Consider the following 19751-nt stretch of genomic DNA (forward strand, 5'->3'; position numbering starts at 1 on the left):
GTTCAGTGGAGCCCTGAGCTGATCATTGGCTGGTGAATTTGTTTTCACAAGCAGTTACTCTGCCATCTGGTGGTCAATACCACTATGACCCCAACATGTAGGGTGACAGCGACACATCTCATGTCACACAGAAATATTATGTATAGATTCTCTACAACACACAATGCCTGTGTTTTAAGAGGTCCTCATCCAAAGTCAGAAGACATTGTTACCAAGACCACTGCCCATTCCAATGAAAGTATCTGTGACTTTAACCCACTTTTTAACTGTTGATGCAGATGTCTCAGGCAGCAATAGTAACGATATAAGTGGTGAAGCTATGACTGTATGTATGTATTTCTAGATTTTTTTCTAAAATGTAAACTTGAGAATTGTGTGTTTCACGGCGTGTGAAGCAGGCAGCCAGCGCAGCCAGCATGTTGACCACAGTGTGAGACAGCGAGGGCCACGGTGAGCGAGCGAATGCACCCTCCCACACAGAGCTGCCTCTCTCTGTACGTCACAGCCTGGAAAACAGCTCTGCTCCAAGTGCCTCATAACTACCAAATCCACACAGCCATGTAGTTATCACAGAAGTCTTTTCTGTGTAAGGAAGCCATACCTTCATGGCTGTCTTCGTTTCCATGGTTTCCAACTGATTTGTATGCGCTATAGTGACGCTACAATCTTCTGGCAGTTGAAAGGTAATACAATATTAAACATAATCAGAATCCTAGTGGAAATAGTAATAGTCAGTATAGTTGGATTTTAAAACAATTTATTAACATAACATCCACCTGTTTGTACTCAGATGTCAAATGTAGTCTGAAAACTGCAGAGAAGTCTGGAAATTTAATCTGGACAAGTATGAAATTTATAAAACATTTAGAAAAATGTTTAGGAAGCCTGATATATGACAGTATTTTAACAGAGCTCAGCTTATTGTCAAATTCATGGCTGTTAAACAGTCCCAGTGTTCGTCTCAGGGTTGTATGAGGTCACAGCACAGGTAGTGATGCTGTATAATAAAGGAGGATTATACAAATGAAGGGCTTATAATGAGCCGGTGCTCAGGGACCACCAAGGTTTCTTGGCCCATCTTGATCATTAGCTCAGGAGCTGATTTCACCTTTCAAGAGCTGTAGAGCTTTGTCCTGGACTCGGCCTCAAAGATGATCAACCCAGAGACACAATACTATATCGAGTGCAAGTGTCGACCACCCTGGGTGTCTTTGCAGCGGGGACATTAGAGGAGTGTGTACATTAGAGTCACACTGACAAAAGGGTTGGAAGAATTGTCAAATGAGGTTTTTTACAACTTGGGTCTTTTTATCGTAGTTTGGTCCATTATTTCTATCTATTATGATAACATCGTGTATATTAGTGGGACAATATTTGCAAAGTTTGATGAAGCAAGAACCACAAGCTGTCAGACTATCTGACCCACGTCCTGACGAATGATGCTCACATTAGATGACTCCATACTTAAGATTTGTGTAGTGGAAAACCAACATTCAGTGGCAAATCAGGAAGTGGAGTGTCCTTTATGTAGGCAGGGAGGAAAGCTTTGGGGGTCCAGGTGGTGGATGAGAGTGTAGCATGTCCACATGTCATGTGTCCTGTCACAGACCTGCCATCAGTGTTTGCATTTTTAAAGCTGTGACCATAACCTTAACCACACTGCGGTAATATCACTAATAATCCCTCATTGCACAAGAAAACTGTTTTAAATCTCATTTCAGAACCTATTTTGTCTCAACAATTCTTCTCGTCTTTGATTTGATTCACTTTGGTTGAAATGTGTTCCGATGTGTCCTCTGCACCGAAGATGCCAAGATCCCACAGACGTGAGCCATACTGTGTGAGCATGTGCTGTTCTGCACAATAAGACACACTGGAACGGCCTCCATTTGCCCCCCAGACATTAGTTCACTGACCCCAATCTACATACTATCATCATCATACTATATCCTTCCTGAGCTGTGGGCTTTATGTGGCTGCGGTGCCTCACCCATAAAAACTGCTGAAGGGAACATTGGCGGTGAAAAGCACTTTTTATTGCAAAAAGAAAGGTGAAAAATTGATCCATCTGCTGTTGCAGTTTGAAAAACACTTTCTTTTATAGATTTATTCAACTGTTAAATATTCTGCACATGTATTTTGTTCTTTTCTCTTTTTTCTGTCCTAACAATGTTTTGAAGATACTGTAGATTAATGAGAACGTGACACAGGGACGGTGTTTATAAAAAATAGTTTATTTCTAGTTACACTCTCGATTCATTGATGTTGATCATTCTTTTTCTTTTCTTTCGGGCAGAGATTAACTGCTTCTCTGTCCAAAGTTCAAAAATACACCAGCCAACAGCTCTAAAATGACAGTTTTCGGGGGATCTATGTGCTGGAACTCTTTCTTATTTTTCATCTCATTTGCAGCTTCCTGAAGTCTTGTTGTCTCAGATTTCCAAGTTTGTCGTGATTTTTTCAGGGGCCAGCACGTAAACTGGTCACTTGTGTATCTGGTAACCTGGTATGGGTCGCAGTTCGGCTTTTTCACAATCGACTATTGATGTTATTTTTCTGAGAGGGGAGTCAGATCTAGTCCCACACTGAATATCTTGATGCTCAGCCAAAACACTGAGGCCCAGAGTCTACTTACCCCGTTTTGCCTTAGATTCTTTTACTCACATGACCCACATTCTGTGTGAACACACACACACACACACACACACACACACACATTCCTTGGTGGGTTTTCAGAGCGCCTGTATTGACTGTGCCTACAGTTGAGCTGCTCTCCTGAATGAACCACAGTCCACTAATGTGCTGCTCTTATCTGAGCCTCCACAGTCCTGCCAGACTGCCAGCAGTCACAAAAGATGCTGAGCCGAGTGGCTTGAAGTCCAGCCAGAGGAATAGTTTACCCTCACTGCTTTACATTCCTCCACTGTCACGGCCTACATTCAGTGTTAGCGCGCACACACACACACACACACACACACACACACACACACACACACACACACACACACACACACGACTGAAGTTCAATGATTTATTGATTGTGAAATAGAAGGCAGAGTGTGCATGGATGCAGGACTGATGGAGGTCAGTGCTTGGAACAATCATGGAGTCATCTCATCTTCAGAGGCTGAGGCTCCATCAAGTCCCACAGAGGTCCCTAAAGAAAGGGGGGTATGGGGGCACAACAGACAAGAACGGAGACAGAGGGGAGGGAGCGCAAAGCTGAATCAGATAAGGGGAAGAGAAGATTGGTGCTGTAGGTGGGAGAAGCCCGGATGAGGTCTTTACCGCTGACCATACCATACGTTGTACACTGAAAGGGTTATCATCCATGTAATCATCCTCCCTTCTCTGTTCTGGTCCTGACATAATACTTCCCAAAGAAACCACCAAAAAAATAGAGTAAAGCTGAAATATTTAGCAAAAGCTAAAGATGAGGTTTCAACAGTCTGACTTACACAAATCCAGCGGGGACCTTTGTGTTGCGTGTTGTTTTTGCAGCAGGCCGAAACATTTACAACAGGCCAAATTAAGTTGAAAGTTGAAAAACTGGTGCCAGTCTGGTCAAACTGGGGCATGGGGCATCGGCATCTGGCATCCATAGAGGATGTGATGAAGGGATGTGATGAGAGGATATGAAGGCCAAAATTATTTTTTGGAGAGAAGTCTTCTGTGGAGGGAGGTCATAGACAATGTGTTTTGATGTTCAGTGAAAACAGTGAAACAATGTTAAATGAGTCAGCACATTTGATTAGCTTCTGTCTGCATATGACCTGCTAAATACAACCTGAGCAAATAACCCATAGACTTCCATTTTATTCCTGTTATTCCCCATTAATTCCTGTGGAAAGTTTCCACCTTTAATATTGCAAGAATTTTGCAATGTCCGTCAAGACAAAATATCAGCAGTAAACCTACATGCACTATGAGGACGGATCGTTCCACAGTGGCTCAGCGAGGGAACACTGTCTGTGGACACTAAGGAGACAGTAAGGCCGGCAGAGACATAGTGCAAATGTTCAGTGCTCAGTGCGGCAGAGATGTCATTACTTACATGAGCTTCTGCATTTCAAGGCTATTTGCATTGTGTAGTTCATGTAGTTTAAACAATTGTGGGGGAAAAAATCAATGTAGCTACCATATTTCATTAAGACTTAAAAAACTCCAAATCTCCTGTTTAATATCTGTTTGGTGTAGTGCACCAATTCTGCTGCATGTTCAGTGCTATAAGTGCGTCATTAGGGAGCACAATGAGCGATAAACTAATATGTTTGGGACCTACAGAGAATAACAGGAAGCTGTTGATGGGTGCTCAACCCACTAGTCTTTGAAGCCCTACAACTTGGTTGTAAAGTAATCTAGAAACTTTATTGGAACTTTAAACAAGTTTGCACACTTGAAACTTTATTGGTCTTAATCAGTATTTCAGCATGTCTTCATTGCTACACAAGAAAATAGGTCCCTCATCATTTGCTTCCAAAAAACCTTTGCCAGGGTTTTCTGATCCGACACATGTGGTTAAGTTTTGGTTGACTTCCGAATTCCTAAAATTCGAGAAAGATGGTGGTTTTTGCTACTCTGGATCCAAAAGGTGCCGTTTTCAAATGAAAAAATCAAAAATCGTGATGCCAATTCAGGCACAAACATGATAAATATGTGTGGCAGGTTGGTGGTGTGTGTGCCCTCCCCCACACTGCCCTGTCCACCATTTTTAACCCTCAAGCTTTGTCTACCGTATGCTTGAATTTGATTAAAATTTGTACCAACATCTGGTTCGGTAACTCAGGTCGGCCTGGGGGAAACATGAGCAATATATATGATAAAACATATCATGCATAGGTTTGACTCTTTATTAGGAAAATTTAATTGTGATGATTAAACCAACATTTCTTGATGTTTTTCCACTATTTTCCGCTTCCTGCTACCGTCACTCCTTTGAAAAAAACTGAACGAGACCTGACTGTCTGTCAGTGTTGTTGCACTTCACCTAAAGAACAGGCAGACAGCCGCACCCAGAGTTCCCATTCCATTTATTAGATATGGTTTATAAATAGACACACTCAGACACATGTTGAAAGTATAAAAAAATACAAGATTACTAGACATTTTAGTGAGGTCTTCTTCATTGCCTTGGACATGATATTTTAACTTGAATGACTGACAAAAATGGAAAATTTCTTTATTTTTTCTTACACAGCAGGGTAGTTTTCACTTTCACAAGTCCATTCATCAAGCAAGTTACTATCATCAATGTCATGTTAAGATGAGATCAGAGCATAGAAAAAGAGTCACATGCAGCCACGTTTCACTGAATCTGTACAGCACGTCCTGTCAGCCGAGTGAAACAGATTTTCAAATATATATGTGCTTCAGGTTTCACTGTACGTCGTCTTACAAACTCTAAGGAAAGCTCATATCACAAGGGAAAAACTTGGTAAGAGAAGAATGATTAATAATGGAAGAAAACAGCTTATTCAACCTTTACTGAGGATTGACTGTAAAACACTCCGTCACATCTTCCAGATATGTTGAGTCATTTGTCAAATGTGTCAGTCAAACCATTTGAAACAGTCTGGATAATAACATAGCATCCAATATGCTCCAGCTAGTCTGTTGATTTTTTTTAAAACTCATCTGTAAATTTCAAACCACCTTCGGTGTGCTGGCAGGAAATTTAGGATTTAGGACACTACAAAAACAGAATCAAGAAATGTACTGTATTTAGAGAGATGAGGCAACATGGCTCTGGTTGATAAATGTTGCGTAAACTGCGCAACCAATGAGCAATCCAATGGTTCTGATTTACTAAACTTTAAAAAAAGACAATATAAATCACACATGTAATAAATCTAGTGCAGCACAAATACACAACTAATGTCTTCTTCAAGCATTTATGTACCATATAGCTACTGTGCCAAATCTGGCTCACCTTGTTCTAAGGACAATGACTCCTGCTGCTAATTCATATATTTTTATTTGTAAATATATCTAAAAATACAACTCATCAACTTCAGCGTTATAGGAAATTGCATGATTTCTTGGCATTTTACCAAGTTTTGTTTTTGTAGTAGATAACTCTCACTATTCACAGTGTTTAATTCTGAACAGTACAGGCCAACACCTGCTGTGTGGCGGGTAACTGGCACCAATTCAATATCCATTGTGGAGGTTGCTTTCAAGTCCAGTAGTGCTCCAGTAATTCTCCAGTGCAGAACTACTGAATTTAGCCTTTCTCCGAAGTACGTCATTCGAGTCAAAGAGGAAAAAGTTAGCTTTCAGTATAGTACTCCTACCTATGCAACAACAAGATTTTGTGCCTGTATTTTATTGATGTTTCAAGCAGCACAACTATCTCTTTTTCTGTTTTCATTATTTTCTTATGATGAGGATTCACGTTGCAACCAAATCTTTTAACATTTTATCTCAATTTCAACAAAAACTGTCTTTACAGATGTGTATAATATAATATAATATAATATAATATAATATAATATAATATAATATAATATAATATAATAACAGAAACAACTCCTTCTACAGGAATGTGGTACTTAACTCATGAAGCAACTTTGCATAGAAAGTATTTACGTAGCTAAGAAAATAATGTTTAATATTTTCTGCCTGATATTCCATTAAAGTCACATATGAAAAATAGTCATGTTGTACTCACTTACAGAAAATGACTCTCTCATTTAAAGAGGCTAAGTTTAGAAGAACATACAGCTGTTGCTAATAATTTGAAAAAAATCTAAATACCAGAATGTCAGTTTAGGTCATCCCTACCAAAGGGAATGTGTTGTAAAACAGTAAATGACCAGGATACATATATAAATGACTTTGTGGTGGATAAAAAGTATGATGTACCTGCTAAAAAGACTAAAATAAATAATGCACTGTACTCATTCTGCACCTGACAGGAAATTTTCTGAAAAAGAATAATACTGACCAAGCAGACATGAATATATATAATTTTGATAACAAAATACTTATCTACAAATGTTTGTAATTGGATTGATATATAAATATGTGTAACAATATATATGTATTTCTATACATATATATTTACAACAAAAGGTGCACTTAAATAATGTCATCAAGGAGATGCGGGGTGCCTACCCAGTCCAAAGTCCTGGGCTCAGAGGCAGCCATAATCATGCACATAAACTGTTTACCGGTCCTCTTATCAATAGGGTAAATAGTTGTGGGTGTGAACCTTCTGTTACTTTCCACAAACTCACAGAGCTGCTGATACACCTGTGGGTATTCATGGCGTAGGAAAACCCCCCGAATCCTTAACTCCCGTTGTATATTGATAAAACAGATTTCCCTGGCCTTCCTGCCTTCCTCTCCCTCTTTGTCAATATCTGCTGTTCCTGGGGGTGGAGTGAGGATCAGCGTTTCCATGTCACTCTCTTTCTTGTGAACCTTTCTCTCAGGGCTGAAGGACGCCAGTGCCACCTTTGCATATTTTCTGACAGTTGGAGCCTGGTTCCTTGGTGATGGCCCATCAGGCAACTGCTCACCAACAGCAATAGAAACATTCAAGATGAAACATTCATTTGGGTCGTACTCTTTACCAGCTTCCTGCAGCTCCTTACAGTACTCCCCTAGATTGTCCTTGAAGCTTTCAAGCTCTCGGAGGGACAGGTATGTAGGAGACATGAGTAGACTATCCAGACCATACTGCAGGAAGCTACTGGATGATGCAGGGTTTGGAAAACCAAGGAAGAGAACTCCTCGACCTCGAGAAAGGTAGCCAACTTTGGCAATACGGGAGAAGGCTTTGTGGACTTCAACAGTCTCCCGACAGTGTTTGATGATGTGACGGCATGTGCTGCCAATTCTTCCATACAGGCAGCTTTCTTTATGAATGTCCCAGTCCTCCCTGCGACAATTACGAGAGCAGTAGTAGGTGTAGCAGCTGTGGCAGGATTTAAAATATAGGCAAGCATTAAACAGGGTCTCTGTCCTCCGGCATTTGTTGTTGGAACACATCATTGTGTCATCCTCATCTGGGCTCTGATCTGGGGAGCACTCATCTGCACTCTTCATTGCATCACTGGCACCATCCATATCTCGAAAAGCATCAGGATTCATTCTTATTGAGGTTGGCTGCTTGTCAAGAGGAGCTGGTTCCTCTGTACCTGCCCTTGAGCTCTTTCTGGACAGAGATACTGCTTCTTCCTCATCAATTAACTTCTTTAGTTGATCCAGAATGTCCTCACTTGCCCTTCTACTCGGTGGCTTATAATCAGTCACAAGATCTGCCAGAAGCTCATCAAGTTGTTCAAGGCTTTGCTGTAGTGAGGCGTTGTCATGCGTCTTCTCTTTGGTTGAGCTTTGAAAGTCTGGCTGAGACAGTTCTGGACCCTCAGCACTTCTGGAGTCAAGAATGTCCCAACTGGCAGACCGTCCTTCAGCCTTATTAAGTTTCCCTGGTCGAATGTCATTATCAGTGATAGTTATCTCAGGAGTCACAAACCAGAGTTTACTGGCAGTGCTCTTTGATGTCTCTGTTGGGCTTTTGTCAATTAGTGAGTTATCAGACATTGATAAGGCTGCATAGCGTCTTGGTGAACTAGAGAGATTGACTACCACTGGTTGTGGTTTGTCACCTGTGGCTGCTGCAGGCTTCCTGGACTCAAGAAGATCATCATAGCTCTGACCCCGCTGTACAGGGAGAGGTTGTTCCCTCTCTACACGAGAATTGAGAATATTGTCCCAGGACCTTGAGTAAGATTTAGAATCTGTGCCAATTCTTTGAGGTTCTACACATGGGTTAGCATACCAGGGTGTTAACACAGGCTCTTGGCGAACTCTGGTTGGAGTAACTTGAGATACATATGAGGCTGGATTGGTGGAATAACCAGATGCATCTGAGCCATACCAGTCATCTGTCTGTGCCTGAACAACTCTAGCATGTCTTCGGCCCTCTGTATAATATGCCCTTGCTGGGATATGATGCTCAGGTGGCATTGCATACATGTCGCGAGAGTAATAAAACCTTGGCGGAGCAGTCTGGATTTGATAAGACCTTGGATCATCCCCATAAAATATTCTTGTTGGAGGTGTCTGTATGATGTATGGCCCTGGTTCATTTGCTGCATAGGGTTTGGGATACCCTGTCTGCACAGAGTATGGATAGGTCTCCATCTCAGGATAATAAGGCCTTGTAGCTACAGCATGCACCATTTGAGTCCTTGGATCTTGCACATATTGCACTTTTGGAGTATATGTCTGTCCTGGGGTATAACGTTCATCATGAAAGTAAGTACTTGGTTGAGGAGGGGCAGTAGTAACATATCTCCCTGGGTCATCTGCATAAAAGAACTTGGTTGGCACATTAGGACTGGAATGAGCTCTGCGTTCCCTACCATAGTAATCACCTGATGAAGGCATTCTTTGCAAGGGAATCTCCATGGTTTGTAAGTAACTATTTGGCATGCTGCGAGAATATTGATAAGCTTGCCTGCTCTCTGTACCCAATGAATCAGTAGGTGTTGGTGTTCTAGAGTAGGAGAAATGGCGTGGCACAGTCAGGCTCCTGCTCCCCCCACTGTAGTGCCTCTGCCAGGGTATGTCCACTTGAGGTGTAGCTTGTTTCCGTCCTGAATGATGTAATGCTGCGTCATCGGGTTTGATGTCCACCCGACACCTGACATGAGGACTAGTTGCTGGTTTATCTAGCCCTCCATCCTCAGAATTATCAGCAGCATAGTGAGGTGAATATTTACTGCTGTCACCTATTTGAGGCTGCAACTTAATTGGATGGACTTCATGCATATGAGCCCTAGTTGCTGCATAGGAGGACTCCCTACGCGGTGATACTTCTGGTCTCCAACGAGAGTCTCTTGGAGCCCTTTGGGACTCTCTGCCCTTCCTTCCCGAAGATGAGGACCCTTCAAAAGACACAGGGGTGAGACTGGTCTGGACCCGAGGGGCACTTTTCGACCTGGTCCTTCTTTTCTGTTCAGGAACAACTACCTCACTGGCCATATCTGCAGCCATTGGTTGAGGAGTTAACCTATGGCTGAAAATGTCCGGAGCAGAAAATCGATATCTCTGCTGGCGGCCCAAGGCGTTCCACGCAACATCTGGATTAGCTGCATGCCTATCAGCCTTCCTGTACGGGGACTCCATTGAGTATTTGTGGGATTTGGGGTACTCTAGTGACTTATAGTCAAAGGTACGGCAGTGCCTCTTATTGACTTTGCTCTGACTGTCCTCCAGTGTGCTGTAATTTATAGAATCACATTGTTTGGAGGGTTGCAAGGACTTGTAGTGTGAAGAAATGGGGACCACTTTTATATCTTGATGCACAGTTGATACCAGTATATCAGGCGGGTCTGTGCGTGTCATCTTAAAGGGACTCCTCTAGTTTTCTCCATCAAGTTGCTTTAATGTTGATGTTGCCTGGAGAGGTAAACAAAGAATTTCAGTCAGTGACATTTATCCAGACAATACAAGCTTTTTCCTCCAACTGTGCATAGAGAAGAAATACAATTCAGTATGGGTTAATAGCTGAAAAGTTAGTTTCTAGACTTAACTTTGGAAGAAAAGTTTGAATATGTTTACGATTTGTGCAACATGCTTCGGTTTGACAGTTTTGGTTAGGAAAAACAAATAACTTCAATTAGTTTAAGAAAAAATGGGGAATCCAGCGACATATAATCTGTTTTCACTTAAAACTGACCCACACTTCAAGCATTCACAGCTTTATAGCTTCTTCACTTCCAAAAATACTGAATATTCCTTCAGTTACCAGGGATTGAAGGGTTTTGGAAAAAATGACACAAACTATTCTGGGATCCATCTCGTACTTTTCTGTCTTTTGCCATAACAAGACATTCATTTGAAGGCTAAAATAAGTTCCTCTAATGAGTTTTGACTTCATGCTGTCTTCAATGAAAGCAACGTCATCAAAGTAAGGCCAACTATAAATACATGAAGCTAAATCTGTACGAAGGCATCCAGCACTGGTTATTCTAACCACAAGCAATACAGTGGCTGTATTATCCATTTTAAAACTTAGTAACATTGAAGTTTGTATGTGCCTTTGTCTCTCAATATTACAAAAAATCTTGAGAGTGGACACATGCAATACATTTTGGTGAGAAAAAGACTGCAAACAAAAACCTTGTTTATAAGTGCTCCTCCATGTTGCACTGAATATGCTGCTGCTGCTAGGCCAAGAGTAGTCCTGTTCAGACCTGAGGAGGGCTTCAAGTCCATCAGGTCACAAGTTTCTAGTGTTGAAGTTGAGGTATATGGTCGGATCAAGCATGATCAGGGGTAAACTGATGTCTGGAATGGAGACCACTTTTAGTTGTGGTATGTGAGGCTACGAAGGGTCAGATAAAGAATAGATAAACCAGAGGTAGTAATGTTTAGGGGGCTATTAGGACTATTAACTTTAGATGTAGACATAGATTGTCACAAAGGAGAACATTCCTCAGTGGGACAATGCCCAGAGCATAATCTGGTCTTTAAGCTAGGGAAAGGTATGGGTGGAGTTAGATAAACAGTCATGCTATATATTGTGTTGTCTGGATGTTAAGGGCAGAGTCTTCTGATCTGACCCCGAAGCTCTCTCGGATGGCCGGCATCTGATCTGATACTGCTTGTTAATAAAGGTCTCTTCAACTCAAGCTTGTATCAGCGGAGTTCTTCCTACACCATCATCACACCACTGCTCAGCAGGACCTGGCTGATAAACTTCAAAGTCAAAGTCCAGTTATAGGTCTTTTTTTCCATTGTGTCAAGTCTTAAGTCTTCAAACTGAGTCTCGCTTGAGTCTGATTCAGTCTATGTTCTATGTAATGATGGGAAAGTATCAGTGTTTTCTTGAGATTATAAATTAAGGCTACAGACAAGAAATCAGGCCATTCAAACACACACACAGATCTGTACTATACTTGTGAGGACCCTCACTGATAGAAAGCATTCCTCAGCCCCTTACCCTAACCTAATCATCACAACTAATTGCCTAACTTTAACCCTAACCCTAGACATAATTCTAACCTCACTGCCCCAAAGTCGAGATAGGGCCACAATGGCCTCACTTTGCAAAAATGTCATCACACCTAAGGTCTAAAACTCAAATTGTTCCTCAAAGAGATACACACAAACACACCCACTGGAACATTTAGCTCCATTTAATTTAACTTAAATCAAACTGCCTTATCAAAGTGCAGAAGATTAAAGTCAAGCTACTGCTTCAAAACTATGCAGCATTTTTCAGTATTTACCGATGTGAGACCCAGTTTCCACAGCTTTCAAATCAACTCTTTCAAGTTGAGTCTTGTTTTAAGGCAGTCAAGTCTCAATAAGAGCCATAGCAGACACGTCCGAGTAAAGACCCAATGCCAGTGTCTCAACATGAGTCAACCATAATTCTAGACTCCACACTAAACCAGCTGATTGTGAAAATGTGTGAAAAAATCTTCACCAATGTTTTCAGGTCACTTTTGAAAACATTTCTATCCACACAAAACACCTGAACAATAGGAAAATGGTCAAAAACAAAACTGTGCAAAAAACTGTGCATCACAGTCAAAATGTGGTCCAGAGGGGACAGCCTGGTGACTGTCCAGCCCTCCCTGCTCTCACCGATCACCGATACATGTAAGACAACTAGACTCATGATGTTTATTTCTGTTGTCAGACAATGGAACAAGAGTAACACAATTCTTTTATTGCTACCTGTTACAAAGGCACTGTGCCAAGAAATCAATCAAATAATTATTTTACATTCATGTCAGACATCTGGCAATACACTATGCAGTAAATTACAAGTTAAAGACAGTCTCAACAGCTATACTGACTTAAAGGTGTTCAGGCTTTCAGATTTATCCACTCTGGATGGTTTGTGGTGAGAAAAACACCAGTTTATTTCCATAGGCTAAAATGGAGGGGAAAAGATGTGCTTTCACATTTAGCTGGCTTAATGTGGAGGAAGTATTCTTGTAGCAAAGTTTTTATACATACTTACATCACACTGAGGAAAATTCAGTCACATTTGCTTGCACTGCTGAAGCTGTTACTATAGTTAGGAAAGCAAACATTTATTAAATCAGCATTGTATACAATGCTTCTCGCCAGACCGGGCTGGAGTGTTTGCACAGCTCAGGCTCCAGTTGGTACAATTTCCTTTTTTTGTAATGTTGTATAAGGCAGATAAGGGTTGTTGATATTTTGAGTTTGTGACATGGTGTTCCCAAATTATTTCACAGCCTGATAACCTTTTGTGTGCATGTGAAAAAAAAATGCATGTATCTGAAAGTGCGAATTTGTAACAATAATAATAATTTGCCTGAATACGCTTGTGAATGTGAAATAATGTTTTGCAGCAGTAGAAATATTTTGTGCATGTGTGAAAAAAGTTATGAGCACAGAGATATAATTTACACATGTAAAAAGGTATATTTCAACATTAACGTTTCACAAAGTCTAAGAGACAGACAGACACATTTCCAGTCTGTGTACGAGACTCTGAAGCCACAAGCTACGAGTGACAAGCACACATTTTGACTGCTTTTAGCCTGAGCTGACAAGCCAATCAGCACATTGCCTGCTGACTCTCCAATAAGAGGCAGTCAAACTGTCCACATCTGCATGAAAGCCTGAACGCCACATGAGTGCTACAGTAGCTTGGAAAATAGAGATATGGCACACTGAACCTGATGCACTAACTGTTTATCAGAGCGCAAATGAGATAAGAATTAGGTTGGAAAAACGATAAATGGTGCCAGAGCCTTTAATCTGGTGCCAGTCACTTGTCGTAGCCCTGTGAATGATAAATTATGCCGTTTGGTACCTTTGCTCACAGACTGCACTCGCAATCAGCATGAATTACCATATGATTTTGAAAGGCAGCAGTTGAAAAGTGACAGGCAGTGTGCATACTTTAAAGATGCAGTTGAGTGGTGGAATTTGTCTACGATCAGCCACATCAATTAAGAAACTCGATGATACTGAACTAGAAAACTCATTAATTAAGTTTACTAACACTGTAATAAATCAACAAAAAGTTTTTGGGTGTTTGTTACTCATAAAATCCTGATCTGTATTCACAGAGATGTTTGTAAAACGAATGCAGGAAATGAAAAAAAGTCATATTACAAGGATGCAGGATTTAATAGAATGCTTACATAACAATAAAAATACAGGCTGCTGCAACCTGTATGAAACCACCGCAGGACAAGGAGCTGACCCAGATTGAGCAACTGGTCGAGCAGACGCTCAGACTGGAGCAGATGGAGGATGATTATGGTGTTGACATGGCTGACGTCTTCCTAAAATGTGGTGGCCACAGCAGCCAAGTGCATTTGCAAATATCCTTTTAAAGGAGTGCAGCCGTCAGAGCGCCGTAACAGTTCAGTGAAGGTCATGTTCAAATTTAATGACCACGAAAAAACACAAGTCTTGCTCCAGTCCACAGACTGTACAGGCTGTCAGGACACATGTACAGCATACACAGTGTTTACAGCATGGTGGACTGGACTGGAACTGGATCCAATTCAAAACCAGCTTTCAATGCCCAATCCTGCTCATTTTTTCAGTCAAACACACTCATGTCATATCGGTTTTTGCACACATTTATTTTCTGTATTTATATACATTAAATAGAATAAGCAATTTTCCAAATAACAAATTATGATGATACAACTGTGCTTTCGACAATGATGGTGGAAAAATAAATACTGGAAATGAGGTGTAAACCTCTGTATTGTTAATGCACTAACAACACTAAAATCATGTGTAGTTTATTTAAAGATACCTTAACACTTTCTAATAGATATGGCTATCTGCATCTTCACAAGAAAAAGCAATGACCTTTACTATCTCATCTTTGATGTTCAGTTCCAGGGTCTTTATAGGAGTTGCACAGTTTGGACAGTTGAGTGTGCATCTTTAAGCACCATGGGCCAGAGCACGGCGCTGGAGCTCTGCAGAGTGCTTGAGGACCCCACCCATGAGCATTCGTGCTGGCGGGCTCTCCGTGACCTTTACAGGCGTGTTCCCCGGGATGAGGAGTGCAAGATGACGGTCTGTGCGTGTTTGTTGCACTTTCATCAGTATGTGCGTCCAGTTTTCAATCTTCTTTCTGCTGGTCCATTTGACTGCGGGCAGCTCAGACTGGAATGAGTTTTATGCCCCATGATGTTGGAAAGTTCTTCATTTCCTGACTTGCAAGTGGAACTTGGTCACATACCAACTCCTTTGGTATTCCTATTCTGGAGAAGACTGATTTCATTTTGCTGATTACAGTGTGTCTTGGCCTGTATGTTCAGTACCTCTGGTTATGTTATATTTAAGCCAAGGAAGCTGAGGGATGTAGAGAGAGATCAGTGGCTCCCTCTGGTTTCTGGGCTGGAACTGCTGTCATGTCTCCAACATTTGTTCTATTTCCCTCATTGTTCCTGAGCAGTACCTATGCTGGTCAGTGCTTTAGTCTTGATGAGCTATATGAAGCTTTTGAAGCATGTCTTTTGTCACTGTGCTTGGTAGGGTTACTCAATCTCTCTCCGCCGCTCTGTGTGTCTGATGGGCCATTACTGTGACTACCTGTTTCCTATACCAGGGCCAACCATGTCTGTGTGTGTCTTGCAACAGTTGCAGTGTTTTGTCTTTCAGTTTTTCTTTCTTGAGCTGCTCTAGAGCAAGCATGTCCAAACTGTTCCATAAAGGGCCTTGTGGCTGCAGGTTTCTGTTGCAACCAGTCAAGAGGTCACATAATTATCAGCTGAGGACTGAGATCAGCTGATTAAATGAGTCCAGCCCGGTGCTAGTCCTTGGCTGGATTGAAAACCTGCAGCCACACGGCCCTACGTGGAATAGTTTGTACATGCTGCTGTAGAGTCTCTGCTCTCATAGCATCTGTTCTGTTGCTCCAAAGCATAGACAACTCTCTCATCCGTGATGTCGTCGACTGTCATGTTTGTTCTTGTATGACCGCTCAAGACAGTGTTTCTGCAATCAGTAGGTCTTCACCCAGTGTGTAGCTGATCTTTACAGCTAGAGTTGGTTAAGTATTTTCAAAGCATTTTTTGATATAGGTGTGGAAAGTTTTTTTTATATTTCAGCAGCAATCATTAAATCAAATGCTGTGAGGATGGGTTTGTTACAGCCTGTAAGTAATATACACATCCAATCATTTCATTTGGCCCAATTGTCCAGTCTTCCACATGGCTAGGCAGACATGTTTCTCAAGCTATAGCGAGCTAGCGCCCAAGAATGGCAGAATGCTCCAGTACACACCCCCTGAGCCGGCAGCAGCAGCACCCACAGCAGTGAGCAGTCACTGCCGGAGACTGACTGAAAGACTGAATCGACTACCCGGCCTTTGCTTGTGTCTGTATGATTGTGGCATTTAACAGAATTACTTATTTATGTATTTGTGAAAAGAACTGGTCTTCTCATCACTACTCTCTTATGGACTCATCCTCCAGCAGTAGTCAGGCTGTGCTCGGTCATGTGTTGTCGGGGAGTGGCTTTGGAGAGAGGCATGAGATGTGATTGTTTCCTTACTCTTGCTGGTGTGTTATATCAATGTAGCTGGAGCAGCATTCTCTCCGTTCTGTATTCTGTGTTCACAGTGGTGTTTTCAGGATGTTTTCCAATGGTTTGTAGTCTCACCCATATACATACTGATGGAACCTTGACAGAGAGGACTATCACTAAGAGCTCCTTCTATATATGTATATTGTACGTTTTGTATATTTCTATATTTGAGCACGGGGCAGTTGTGAAGGCCTCTTTCAGTTTCTTGACTGCATCATCATGTTCATGTTCATTGCCTCCTCCTGTAGCAGCCGTCTCAGTGGTGCTGTTATGGTGGCCAGGGATGTACCACCCGAGGTACTTTATCATGTCAAGCATTCGCTGTATTCTTGACTGTACTGTCTCTTAATTGAGTTTGATCTTAGCCTCTTCAACCATCTCCTTCTGTATTATTTCATCATGTTTTTTCTGTGTACATGCTGGAGCGACCATGTCATGAGCTATGATGTGGACTCCTTGGATGTCTCCAAATTTCACAGTTGCATTGCTTGAAGATTTCACTCGCTGACTTAATTCCAAATGGTAAGCATTTCCTACGATATCCCCCCATGGTGTGTTAAATGTGCACAGCAGCAATGACTCCTTGTCTAGCTTTGTTAGTCAACAGCCAATCTTTTCATGTAGCACTATATATATAAATATATATGTGTGTGTGTGTGTGTGTGTGTGTGTGTGTGTGTGTGTCTATATGTATATATATATATACTTTTTTTTTTTTTTTACAGATTGTGTTGGTTCAGCCACCTCTGCAATACACCTGCTTGCAACAGGTCATCAGGACTGGCTTTGGGGTCTTTAGAGCACCTCCTACACATTCACACCTGGGTCTATATTATAACAAAGAACCAGACAAAATTTCAACTCCCCCTAGTGTTTCCACTGGTATAACTGTTGCCACCGCTCTTGCAAAGACAGCCAGATCGCTTTCTGTGTTCCTCAGTACAACTACCAGAAATATAGGATACAGTGCATTTGTTTCCAATTTCTTCCTAAAGACACGATCAACACCATTTCGAAATAAGAGAGAAGAAAGCATGTTCGCTGAAGAGGTAAACTGAAATTGCCGTAATTCCATAGTATATGGTGTAGGGTTTGGCATCAGGCTACGGGGGGAGTACGGGAAAACATTAGCAGAAGAAGCAGGGGGTTATTCATTCACCTAATCTGTACTGGAGACATGAATGCAGATAGTAAAATGGTGCCAGCCTGATTAGCTCAGCAGTCAGCCTTCTTCCCAGTAGAATGTACCAGAACTGCACAGTCATTATTCTATTACATTGTACAATCAGTATTTACTTTCTTTACTGCCAAAGGCCTTATTTTACCAACAGAGCAGGTAGGCCACATATGGCGAAAGCATGACCCACCTAACTCTGCCTCTCATTGGCTTACCTAACACTAACCAATCATCACTCCTCATGCCTAAAGCTAACCAAGCCAACCAACAAAGTAGTGGAGTAGCAGCCACTCAGAGGCAGAGTAGGGTGGGTCATACCTTCACCATCTAGGGAAGCGCCTCGGAGGGGATACAGATGTGGCTCCATACCTGCGCACACCCCACACTACAACACTGGACTGTGGCCCTCCAGTCTGGACGAGTAGCTACTGCTTCTGGTTGGACCAGACTGAGCTCTCTGTCAGAGCTCTGGCTGAGGAGATGAGTGGGGATGAAAGACGAGCTGGTAGAAACTGACTCATGTCTTGTTGCTTTTTAGGAATAGAAGGAAAAGGTTGAGTGCATTTTGGCCCTCTGTGCTCCACTGGGACCAGGCTGATGTCCAGCAGCACTTCATGCCCATTACATCATTCACTACTGTATGACTGGCTTTGCTATAGTTGAAAGATAAACACATGGTCAACTCTCTCAGTGGAGTCCCATTCACAACAACATAACTGCTAATGGATGAATTAAGTTAATTGAAAAAGAAAACACCAAATAAACCTGTTTTCTGATCTTTGTAACTCTTGCACTGCTAATGCAATCAGTTCTTTTATCACTCTGATTGTCTTGTAAACAAAGGACACAGTTTTCCATTGAATTACAGACACTTCCTACTGTAACACCATCTGTCTGTCAGTTATCATACAAATAAAGTGCATAACTCTCATGTCCCATGGTTCTTCTTCATCTCTCATCTTTCTTGACATAAAATAAACTGATGACTCACATTTGACAGACTGCAGATTACATTTAAATTAGTTATTTGACCCCTACAACATCTGATTTGAAAATAACTGCAAACTTATCAATGGTGAGTAAGGGCAGGGAATATGTGAGACATTTATTATTCACTCATTTCTGCCCGTCAGCGGCCAAAGTAAATGTTTTTATTTTTGTAAGCATGGTACTTCCAAATGTCTTCACATTAATATTTATTATAAAAAGCTTCTATGACTGCACGTAGCTCAGAACAGACACTCTACCCTCACTTCACTGACACATGAGGATGAACTGCAGCCGTTTTCCAAAAAAAAAAAACATATCCAAAACAAAAGCATCTCTTCTCAGAATGATAACTCATTAAAATCACAACACAGACACATCAGACAGACACTCCTTCCAGTAATATTGTCTCCATCACAGATGAACAACCAGAAATCCACTTTAAAAAAGTGACTATTCCATAAAGCTGTAAATAGAGTGAAAAACCAGTAATAAAAAAAACAGGTCATATGAGGTTCTCTAACCGCTCCTTTGTTCAGGAGATAGTCTAATGGATGTAGTGTACTGGTAGTGTCACTTCTCCAGTGGATGTAGCAGTATTAATTGTGGTCACTGAGCACAGTGAGCACTGTTTTCTGGTGCATTGTGGGTATGGATCTATTCTATGGAGCTGAGCTCTCTGCAACACTGCACCACTGGCACTAAACACCGTAGAAAATGTCTGACTCCTGAATGTCACATTTTGCATTTTGACTCTGTGTGGTCTCTCCTTCTGCAGACCTTGCTGGCTGAAAGCAGAAGGTAACCAGGGGATTTTTAATCTGAGCAGAGCCACATATGTGCCAACTTGAAGAGCATATGGGGAACTAAAGTGGTTGCAGGGGCAGGAAAAGCTATGCTAATATTTTTACGCTTGCTGCCCAACATGAAAATTGAGCCTAATGTGAGATCTAAAGAGAGACATGCAATCATAACAGTCACATTGTAATAAATGCTGTCAATCATAGGAGTGCAAGGGTACACA

General features: G+C 41.5%; 1 protein-coding gene across 1 annotated transcript; it reads right to left on the reverse strand.

The window, feature by feature from the left end:
- Positions 1-7080: 7080 nt before the first annotated feature.
- Positions 7081-10359, reverse strand: ajm1 (apical junction component 1 homolog). The gene has a single exon (XM_041960834.1). It carries the CDS (start codon positions 10357-10359, stop codon positions 7081-7083), a length of 3279 nt encoding a protein of 1092 aa, XP_041816768.1.
- Between the last annotated feature and the right edge of the window lie 9392 nt (positions 10360-19751).

The sequence above is a fragment of the Chelmon rostratus genome, chromosome 19 (assembly GCF_017976325.1).
Source record: "Chelmon rostratus isolate fCheRos1 chromosome 19, fCheRos1.pri, whole genome shotgun sequence".
Classification (NCBI taxonomy): domain Eukaryota; kingdom Metazoa; phylum Chordata; class Actinopteri; order Chaetodontiformes; family Chaetodontidae; genus Chelmon; species Chelmon rostratus.

Coding starts and splice junctions, on each gene's coding strand:
- ajm1 (XM_041960834.1), bottom strand. CDS start 10,359: ATGACACGCACAGACCCGCCTGATATACTGGTATCAACTGTGCATCAA.